At 37.2% G+C, this 11337-nt stretch overlaps 2 protein-coding genes across 3 annotated transcripts; one reads left to right on the plus strand and one right to left on the minus strand.

Annotated features, from left to right (window-relative positions):
* Positions 1-1465: 1465 nt before the first annotated feature.
* On the minus strand, positions 1466-2132 carry LOC122656055 (MLP-like protein 423). Its single transcript, XM_043850488.1, has 2 exons — positions 1919-2132; positions 1466-1750 (listed from the first exon to the last, which is right to left on the minus strand). The coding sequence occupies exons 1-2, from the start codon at positions 2103-2105 to the stop codon at positions 1473-1475; spliced, it is 465 nt and encodes a 154-aa protein (XP_043706423.1). The 5' UTR covers positions 2106-2132; the 3' UTR covers positions 1466-1472.
* Positions 2133-7464: 5332 nt separating this feature from the next.
* On the plus strand, positions 7465-11164 carry LOC122653483 (probable serine/threonine-protein kinase PBL28). Of its 2 annotated transcripts, none has more exons than XM_043847329.1 (8): positions 7465-7640; positions 7938-8030; positions 8166-8350; positions 9123-9321; positions 9421-9584; positions 9660-9764; positions 10516-10638; positions 10765-11164. In XM_043847329.1, exons 2-8 carry the CDS (start codon positions 7961-7963, stop codon positions 10999-11001), a joined length of 1083 nt encoding a protein of 360 aa, XP_043703264.1. In that variant the 5' UTR covers positions 7465-7640; positions 7938-7960; the 3' UTR covers positions 11002-11164. The 2 variants fall into 2 exon arrangements, with proteins under 2 accessions (XP_043703264.1, XP_043703265.1); XM_043847330.1 differs by having other exon boundaries at positions 7468-7587.
* The last annotated feature ends 173 nt before the right edge of the window (positions 11165-11337 follow it).

An 11337-nucleotide genomic window follows, 5' to 3' on the forward strand; every position in this document is an offset into this window, starting at 1 on the left:
TTCCTTCCCAAAACCAATAAAAAAGTTAGTGGGGGTTGATTTCGTTCACTGCCTTCCCTTCTTCCTTCGGTTGAGTTAAAACATAAAATAGGTTCTTAGAGGGAGAGTTCATGGTATATTCAATCAATGCCTCCCTTGGAGGTCCGGTGGATGATGATGGAAAACTGAACCTAAACCCGGTCCAAAGTCTTGCCGGCCAAAATACTCAAACCAATTTATGTATATATATATATATATATTTTTTTTTTCTTTCTTCCTGTGAATACCAATATATGTATAATGCAATAGTAGATAAACTCATAAACATGGAATACAGAAGGAATTGAAGGAAGTTTATTCATGATGTAATGTTGTAACCAAGGAAGTCATTTTAATTGTTTAGTAATTTTCACTGATGTACATTATAATACCTCACGTTTTCTCCCATTCCACTCAATATGATCTCTGCTCATGCTTTGAAAAATCAAATCAGAATTGACAGTTTGGAAACAGAATCGGGTCACCGATTCTAATCCGATTCCAAAAATTCATTTTGGAAAATCCATCACAAATGCATTTTGATCTTATTTTTTTAACCGATTTTTACCATTTTACTTAACAAAATTGTAGAAAATGAATAAAAAAACTAAAAATAAATGTAATTTTTAAAGAAAAACAAGGATAAATCCATCTAATCCAACCTGATTCAAGGCGATCCAGATCTGTATCGACGGAGACTGATTCTGTAACAAAATCCGATAAAATCATGCTCGGACTCCTGTCATATCTTTGCCATATTCAGTCATGGTTTTCAGGTAATCAAATTTTAATTAGGAATCCCTCCCTCCCTCCCTTAGATCCGCATTGTTCAAGTGCATTATATGAGAGAGAGGGAGAATTATGTTTGAGATTCTTTTTTTGTTTATTTTTGGTAGAAGTTTGAGACTCTTTAAAAGGCATAAAACACAAAAGCCCAATCATGAATCATGAATCATGTGAGAAAAAAAAATTTGACGTTGCGGAAATTTTTTTCCTTGTCTATTGTTTTCCCTTCCCCCGGTTGAAGCCCAAGCCTTGGCAATACGGAGAAACGGTAACCTCGACATGAAACTTGATGAAAGTTCCAATACATGAAGAGCTAATTAATCTCCCCCTATTTAATGAGTATGATTATCTACTTATTCGTGTCTAGTTGTTTTATGTAGTAAAATTGTATGACGAGGTGATAACATGTGTTTTTTTACTGTCACAAATAGTAACATTGACTGGTCAACAAATACTGAATTATTTTCATAAAATAAATATTAAAAATATTACTCTAAAATTTATTAGACAGACAATGACACCAATCTCAACCCCTAAGCTAAGAGGGTGAAGCCTTATGACACCTGACTGAATCCACTTGAGAAGAAAGAGAGAGAGAGAGAGAGAGAGAGAGATCCAAAAAAGACAAAAATATTAAGGCAATTAAGGCAGCTGGGGGCCGGCCTTAATTAAGTTTTTTTGGTAAGAAGGTAGTCATCCAAGGCCTTGAAGACATTGAGTGCGAAGTCTTTGATGAGGTGTGGATCAGGAACATCTCCACTTGCCTTCTCGAACTCACAGGACCATTTCACCAAGCTCCCCTGTCCTTTGGAGATCACCTGAAGCTTGTTCTTGATATGCTTGTAGAACTTGGACACATCTCCATCAATGAGGCTGAAAGCTACCTCTTTCCCTTCCTCATCCACCGCATCGATTCTCTCCTTTGAAAACTTTACCCCTGGTATCTGTATCTCTGTACGTACGTGTTCATTCATTTTTATTATTATTTAATTAGAATACGTACGTCATCACTGGTAATAAATAAATAAATAAATGAATAATAAAACAAACAAGAGGAGCAACACACAGCAAGCAAGCAAGCAGCAGATCGTGTTTTTGAACTGAACTTTACTACCTTCGGCGTAAGTCATGAGCCTGACGGAGCCAACACACTTGCCATCTCCTTCGACAACTTGAATGCTCTTGTAATGTGTAGGTAATACCTTGGGGAAGAGAGTGGTGGAGTCCCTTACGCTTTCCCAGAACTTATCTGCACTGCTCTTCACCTCCATCTCTGCTTCAAGCTTCCCGCTGGAACCCATTTTATTTTATTTATTTATTTAATCAATCCTTCTTCTTTCACAGCAGTACTGGACAACACAAACTTAACTTGCAAATGGAACAATTTTGCTACGGTGCTGTGATGAGATCGATCTTATAACGTACGTGATCACAATTATATATCGATCGACATGGATGATGGAACACAGCTGGGGTTCTGTAACTAAGGGAGGCATGGGCCTCAACTAATTTAAGACCAGGGGTCCGCGTTGAATTAAATGCCATTACTATGGATGTAATGTATCGATGGATCCATCGGACTCGGCTCCTGTCAATCCGGGCAGCAGTTCTGCATTTACCGCCTTACCCTTGCTCGGGCAAGGTGTTGGACAGGGGTAAGGCAGTCGATGCGCATCGTCTCATCTTAGGTGCTGCACATGACTGCACGCTGTCCGAATTGACAGGAACTTTTTCAGGATGGAGATCCTCTATTACCGAGTTGCTCGACAAGACCGTGTTATCTAGACACAACAAGGAATAGAATAACCGCCTTACCCCCTGCCCTAAATCGATCAGAACCGATTCCAAAAACCATAGAATCGACTCCTTACACCTGAAAATCTAACAGTTCGGTTTCAAAAACCCTAAAAATTGAAAGCAATAATTGTCACTGGCCCTCCAACTTCCAACGGTTCATCGTCGGTGCATTCAATGCTTTTTTTTAATCTTTTTTTGGGTAATAATGCTTTTTAACTCTTAGGGCATCGCTTTAAGGCACCTCCTGTTTTAAGGTACTCCACTATACCCTAATTCACAGAGTGACCGATTTCTTTCGGCCTTAGCCAAAACATCCTGGGCTAATAGATATTTATAATTCGAGGTTGTCAATCGGTATAGTATTGGTTATTTGTATAGTACTGGTTATTTGGTACCATTTCGGTTTGACACAAAAGACAAAAAGTAGATATCGAAATGGTATTGTATTAAGAATATCTATTATATTTCTAATACCAATATTGAATTGCTTCGATAATGTTTCTATTCAGTATACATACGGTTCTGTATTCAGCTTGGATCCCATTCTTAGTAGGCACTATCTTAGTATCTCAGTATTTTTAATTCAGTTCCAGCCCACAAGGCAACAAAAGTAGATATGCATCGCAGCACCATTCATGAATGAGATTAGAATGGTTAGGACATTAGGCCTTTGGGATTTAGGGTTTTTGACTTTTGAGGAATGAACATGTGTAGTCGGTATCCTTAGTTCGGTTAAAAAACAGACAATTTGGTATGGTTCGATACATGTCAAACGATTTTGTCTTAGAAACCGATACCATATCAAACTGAGAAAATTTCCTTTTTTGAATATCCAAATCATATCGATTTTTCTTCGACTCGATATGGTACAGTTTTAAACGGTCAATTTTGATTTCGATTTCGATTTCGATATTTGAATTCAATTCCAAATTGACACCCTATATATTTGAAAACATGCCCAACGTCCCAAACAGTCGATTTGAAACTTCTATAATTCTTACACCTCATCTCCTACAAGTACAGGGGGAATATGACAATACCATATATGTAGAAATTATTAAAGAAAAAATAGAGAATGCCACAAAGACCTAACTGAGTGAAGAGAGAAAGAGAGAGAGTGAACACACATGAGTGTTGGAATCAATCATCATTTACAGAGGGTTGCACAAAGACACATGTCATAACCTTACCCTGTAAGTGATTTGGGTTCAAATTAAAGCAGATTAGTGGAAAAGGGAAAACCGGAAAAAGGTAGAAGGGAGGAATGCATTCCCATCTTTTGCGATATATTAAAAAAGGGAAGGAGAATGCTGCAAGGTTCCATGCCCCTTGCACCAGTGCGGGGCCAATGAAAGGACGTATATGGGCATCAGTTTAGGGAATTTTTCATTTTGTAAGGGGGTGGGGTAGTTATTTCAAGGGGAGGGCCATGCGACTAAACAACGTTCCTTTTCCCATTAAAAAATAAAGTATCAAAGAAGACAGACTTACCATGAAAATGTCCATGCACCCACTTGAGTACTATTTGAATAAGACTAAGTTTTCCTTAACCATGTAGTGAAAAAATCTTTTTTTTTTTTTTTTTGGGGGTACTATGATCATGTGATTGAATTCCCACGTTATAATTAAAATTCCATCCTTATAGAACATAATGAATAACAATTTTTCCTATACTGATTAAAAAAGTTAGATATCCTTGGATGTAAAGTTTCCCTCTTCACTGTTACCAAAAAGAAAGATTCCCTCTCCACCATTGGTGTATAGAAAATTAAATTTGGATCAACTACCTATATGGGGATGGGTGATGACAGATTTGACCCTTTTATAAGGCATGGATCCCACACCCTCATGGAGGGTTCAGATCTGTCCCCACCCATCCCCATTGGAGAATCTTAAGAATAAATTAAAACGGGTTCTTGAACTGGCTTTACTGGTCACACTAATCACATGCGACATGACATGACCACATGTTGGTGCAGTGATCACTGATCACCTTTGATGGTTAGTGGCTTTATAAACATGGGCTGCCAAGTCTTTGGGCCTACCTGGACCTATTATTTCTACCAAGTGGAGAGTTTGTGGAGACTCGATCGGGGCCGGGACTGGGGCCGGGACTGGGCCTAGGAATTTGGTAATTATCAGTTTAGCATCTCCTTAGTAAAATTTACAGATTTACCAAGGCTCCGTTTGGTTGCAAGGGGTATTAAAGGGAAGGGAAGTGATATTTTCATACTAATTAATTATTTGTCCCACCAAATTGGTTTAAGGTGTTAAATAATTTGTGAATTTACATTTTATCCTTTTAGCATGACACACAATATTTTTCTTACAATTGTAATAGTTTCATTTCATATGTATATTCGAAAAAAAGTGTATTACAGTGACGTCGTTTAATAATAACATAAAAATATGTTACTTTCAAGTTATTTTTGAAAGGGAGAGGGTTTGCAATACGGATAGTGTGTGCAGTTTCACGCCTTGGAAGAGAGGTATTATGAAAAATAAAGGGGCGTATGAGACATTTTACAGAGGTGTGCTACAATAATCTACGTCTTATATATGAGTGGTGCTAACGTGCACTTTTGAAATTAAGCTGGCATTGTGCAAAACCTTTTTTCTTTTTAAAAATAAGACAAGGACAATTAAAAAGTATCGACTTCTAAATATACCTATGGAGATGTCAATCTGACACAACCCATAACATGAAATTTTGATTTTAAAAGTCTGTTTCAAAGTAAGAAGGGAAAACTGATTTCCACTTTTTTTTTTTTAAAAAAAAATTTATTTGAGAGTTAGATATTTACTTTTAAAAATTTCTGAACTCTTAAATAAAAGAATTTGGTGCTTAGAGCCTTAGAATAGAAAATTTCACAATATCAATCAAGAGAATTTCACATGCAAAGAATAATTTGTCATATAACTGATCAGTTTTTCAGTTTCATATGATGGCTGAGTGCACCAATAGGAGGGGAGAGGGTGATGAATCATCCACAAGGGATGTGAAACAGTGTGGGACCCATGGGTGGGATGTGAAGTCATCATGTGCTTAATTTTCCCAAACCCTAATTTTGTAAAAGTGGTCAAATTCATTTTTTTTTTGGTGGGGGTATTCAGTATTGGGACTGTCAGGTTTTCTGGAAAGTAAGAACTCACATAATGACCTTTAGTCGAACACACACCCTCACTTGGAAGAGCTTTTTCCACCTTGACTAGAATTTGTCTAGAAAACACAAAGACAGGAGGGGGTCACCAATACTTTCCATGAAACAAACCAAGATTACAACCTAATAAAACCATGAAACCTCAAAGAGGACACCATGAACCTAGAACCCGTTAAAAAGTGAGATATGAAAGCCATATATCTTAAACTATGAACCTAAACATGAAACTTAATAGTCTAATACCCAATGAAACCCCACCAAATCAAAATATGAGATATAAAAATTTTTATATATCTAATGGAGAAAACTTCTGACTTTAGAAAAAAAGAGGTGCTCTACCAAGGTCGGCAATGCAATTGAGATAGGACTAGGATCCTCTCCAGTGCGCATCAGATGGCTGGGCACTAGATCGGCCTTGGAGTGTGCCAATTTGTCAGCCATCCGATGCGCGTTGAAGAGGATTTTCATGCGTTGAGATATGCTGTCAAATTTGATTAATAACCTATAAAACAAATTTTCTTTATTTATCAAATCAAATTGTTAAATCATCTATCCATTTAATAGATAAATTTTTTTTGGGTGTTTAAAAGAGTGATAGTGATATACATGCATGCACGCACACACTCACTCTTTCTCTCTATCTCAAAAAAAAAATGTTGAACATGTTTTATTTAACAAAGTTTTTTTTTTTTTGTCCTATCAAAAGAGATGTTGAACAGGTTTTATTTAACTAAGTTTTTTTTCCCATAAAAATAGTTGACTTCGTGGGTAGATAATGAAAATATGCTCCTAAAGATTGAATTAGACCTCCATGTGGCAGAAGATAGCCATTTCACTAATGGAGAAAACCATTACCTTTTTATTTTTTCTGTCTCACCATAATATTAGATGTATCAAAGAGGGATACGGATTATAATGAAACATAAAAATGTCATCATTTAATTGTCTTGAAATAATTTCAATAGATATTGATTCGTATGTTAGAGTTTACATCATTAAATAAGAAGAGAGCAGAAAATTCTTAAAGAAAGTGTGTTGGACTATAGGAAATTTTTTTTCTTTTCCTTTTGCTGAATTCACTCTCATCTCATAAATGAGACCTACTGATAGGTGGTTCTTGATCTGTTATGGTAGGAAGTAGAAACCCCATCACTTCAATTTAAGTTTTAAGGTGAAACTGTTGAACCCGATAAATAAACTTGAGATTCACCTCACCCTTGACGTGTATCTGAAACTGTTGATTCCTTGAACTCTACTGTGTGGCTTTGATAACAAATCCAATGATTTTGTTAACTGCCTATCTATATATTCCTTCCTCAACTACAACCCTGCGTGATCATTGTTGGTCGCTGCTGCTCTGACCAGAAGAAAGGGAAGAGAGAATGTCTGGGCCCTGGGCGCTGCTCTGTCCATGTCAATAGCTGATTCATGTGGGAAATTAGTGGGAAGGTAATCCTAATCTCTATTATCCATTTTATTATTGGAAAATTCCTGAACTTCTTAGTGCACCAAACATATCATAAATTACAGAATCGGAACAGGGTAGGGACTAGGGGAGAGAACATTTGAAGAAATGATTGAAAGCTTCCCCTCAACGGCTATCTCTCTCTCTCTTCTACTCAAAAGAAAAAGAAAAACAAAAAAAAGGGGGAGAAATGGAGGGAGAGGGAGAATGCAGTTTATCTTTCCTTGTCAAATACACCCCATTGGAGAAGCATTTCTCTTTTTCTTTCTTTGCTTTCCTTTTCCTTCAAGTACTTTTTCTTCTTATTTTTCCCTGCACAAAATATCCTGTTATTTCACGTCTTCTACTTGGTTAATGCAGGTAGGTAGGAGATGGGATTGTTGAGTATACCTCAAATCTAATTCACTTGCTCTGTACGTACTCTTGGGAGGATTCGTATACTCGTTTTCCCCTTTTCTGCTTACTTGCTAATAATAATCTTTCCGATTTCCTTCGTTTCTGGTTTGAGAAGGAATGAGGCGTCGTAGTTATATGATGCTAAAAGGGTGTTCTTTACTTTCTGTTGGGTGGTATATGAAACGGGTCTTTCTGACTCTGGGGAAACTATAGGGAATTAATTCGGACTTTTCATCTGCTTGTCTGTGTAAGGTGTTACTCTTGTCAATTAAATTATCAAATAGGAAGACTCTTATTCTGTTTTCGTCCAGCAGATTGCTATCTTCACAGAATCATTATGCCTTTTGGGTTGGTCTCAGCATGGAACAAGAGGCGGAGAAGCAAGTCGCAGGATCACGTTGATCCTTGTATGTTTCTTCTTCTGATTGTCAGATTTTCTTGATGGTTGCCTGTGAGAGATTTTTTATTTACTTAAATGGGAATTGGATTCTCGCGCTTTGAGTCAAGTTCTGAAATTTAACAAGGTATACCTACTTTTTCAGGGATATATAAGCCTGTAGAATTCTGGCAACTTGAAGTTCAGAATCCGCCAGTGAAAAGACGGCATGGGTCTTCAGTGTTCACCCTCAAGGAAATGGAGGAAGCAACATGTTCGTTCAGTGAAGAGAATTTGCTTGGGAAAGGAGGATTCGGGCGGGTTTATAAAGGAACCCTGAAGTCAGGAGAGGTATGTAGTCCCCCTCCCCTCTTCCTTTTCTTTTGGTTTCGTGTGTGTGTGTGTGTGTGTCTGTTGTGGGTTGGGGGGAGGGGGGGGGGTTGTTTTGAAATATGGTAGCTCTTGAAAGTCCACTTTTAAACATAATTAATCTTGGAAAGATCAAACACAGATTAATACAAGCAATAACAAGAACCACAGGGCTGAATTCCAGTCTCTCCTGTCAACCAAATGCATTTTGTATTCGAACAGCATTCCTGCAGTTGGAATTGCAGATGATTACTCCTGCAACAAATGCTTATTCCGTCCAAGTGCTTCTTTTTCTGATCGACTACATATAGTTGTAAACATCTTAATTGAAAGTTCGATTCTATCTGAACAACTCATTTTCAAATGATATTCACATTGTTCACAAATATTAATTTTTGCCTTAAAAAATTTCTGATTATTCCTCTGTTTCCTCCCCCCCCCCCCCCAACCCCAAAGATTTGTGAGCATTTGGAATAACTAGTGAATTACTTGTTGCATCGAAACATGTAAATGTTTACTAATCTGACTAACATCAAACTTCGTAAAATAAAATTGTGAATAATTGAAAATTCCCAAACTTTCATTTCTCCTACCTGTTGTCCCCCCCCCCCCCCTTGGCTCTTCCTCTAAGGGGTTGTGTAACAATTGCATAATATCGGGCCTTTTTCATATAAAAGGGAATCGTTTGTTACAAAAGAACCAGAAGTGATGTGGATTATTCAATGAATTTATTTCCATTTTTTTCCATTATAAGGTTGTAGCAATCAAGAAAATGGAGCTGCCACCATTTAAAGAAGCTGAAGGTGAACGGGAATTCCGTGTGGAAGTTGACATCCTGAGCAGGTTGGACCACCCAAATCTTGTAGCTCTCATTGGTTATTGTGCAGATGGGAAACATCGATTTGTAGTATATGAATTTATGCACAATGGGAACCTACAAGATCACTTAAATGGTAGGGCCATTACCACACTCAGTAGTCCACACTACCTTATTTCTACCAATCTAGTGATGCAGTCAGGTGTCTAATTCACTTTTGTGCTTGCATTTCTAGGAATATGTGAACTGAAAATGGACTGGCCTGTGAGGCTCAAAGTAGCACTTGGAGCAGCAAGGGGACTTGCTTATCTCCATTCCAGTTCTGCAGTTGGGATTCCTATTGTTCATAGAGATTTCAAATCTACCAATATACTTTTAAGTGCAAATTTTGAAGCAAAGGTAATTTACTCTACAAACCATTTGTCTGCTAGTTTATGTGTAATGGATATGACATAAATTGCTCTTGTTTCTCAGATCTCAGATTTTGGTCTCGCTAAATTGATGCCTGAGGGCCAGGAGATGTTTGTAACCACAAGGGTGCTTGGCACATTTGGTTATTTTGATCCTGAGTATACATCGGTATGAATTTTTATTTATAACTTTCTCCTCGTTGTTTATGCCTTTTGTGTTCACTTGCTTACCCTATTTTAGACTATCCGAGACATATGATTCCAAGAAAAATCCTTTGATTCATTTATTTTAGATCAAAAGAGTTCCTGTGAATTCTGCTAATCTAATAGGTGAGAACCTGGTTCCATCATCTCTATTTGATTTAAATAACTCCTTAAAACTGGCTTCCTTTCACATCCTGAATAGGCTAGCAACACAAACTTGGGAGAAATTTCATATATAAATCTCCAGGATCCGGTTTTATCTTATACTTGGCTTGAATCACTCATTTTATATGCTAAAATACATGGTTCAGGTTTTCAAGCAGAACTTTGGGGATCAATAATTCTTCTCTGAATACAGAACAATATATCCACTAGAGCCTATGGGCTTCCCTACCCCATCTTTTTCCATCCCCCATCATAAATATGTATCATCTTCTGTACTTTGAGCCTGGCTATTCACATTATTCATTGAAAAATTACTGTGACTAACCCTGGTTCAAAGTGGTTAGAAGGGTCACTATATGCTTTTTTTCCTTTGATATCATTTTTCATTTTATTTTCTCTAAAATAATTTGCCCAATTTTCTATTTTATAATGTACTTCATATTGTTAGGAGTTGGCTCTATATTGAATGTGTCTTTTTCCTCTTTAGAACAAGAATGATTTGTGAAAGGTGTCTAAGACTCTGGGTATTGGATGTTTATTACTATGGCCAGACAGGGAAGCTCACTTTACAAAGTGATGTTTATGCATTTGGAGTTGTTCTTCTGGAACTGTTGACCGGACGCAGAGCTGTTGAATTGAATCAGGGGTCCACAGATCAAAACCTAGTATTACAGGTAAATTTGGTTCTTTAGTTTGAAGGGTGTAAGCAAAATTCAATAGAGACATCAACCATAACAGTTTATCTGTGAATTATTCCAATAGAGACATCAACCATAACAGTTTATCTGTGAATTATTCAGGTTAGGCAGATATTGAATGATCGGAAGAAGTTGCGTAAGGTGATAGACCCTGAGATGTCTCGGAGTTCATACACAATGGATTCAATTGCCATGTTTGCCAATCTGGCATCTCGATGCGTCCGTGCTGAGAGTAGTGAGAGACCCTCGATGACAGAATGCGTAAGGGAACTACAACAGATTTCCACTATTAATGCAAAAGGCTTAAGCATGGGTATACGCTCATTCAAAATGGCCTGAAAACTAGAGCTATATTTTCAAAGAGTGAAAATCTGCATGAATCAAACAAAAATGTAATTTATTTTCTTTCATTTTGGGGTAGAGGTTATTGAACTATTTGGAGTTTATGAAATATCCAGAAGCTCAATACTGTAATGTCAGTGTATTTTGATAGAACAGAAAAGAAAAATCCAGATATTTATTCAAGCCTGAAGAAACCAAGGGAGCAGAGTGAGAGCTCAATGACCAATTGAGGCCTCTGTGTGTATGTGTGTGTTGTGTTCTTTCAGGAACAACTGAGACTCGGACATTTTACTCCACTTTCGAGATTCTATAGATTCTCATGCAGAATCAGAA

Source organism: Telopea speciosissima, chromosome 3 (genome assembly GCF_018873765.1).
Source record: "Telopea speciosissima isolate NSW1024214 ecotype Mountain lineage chromosome 3, Tspe_v1, whole genome shotgun sequence".
Lineage (NCBI taxonomy): Eukaryota > Viridiplantae > Streptophyta > Magnoliopsida > Proteales > Proteaceae > Telopea > Telopea speciosissima.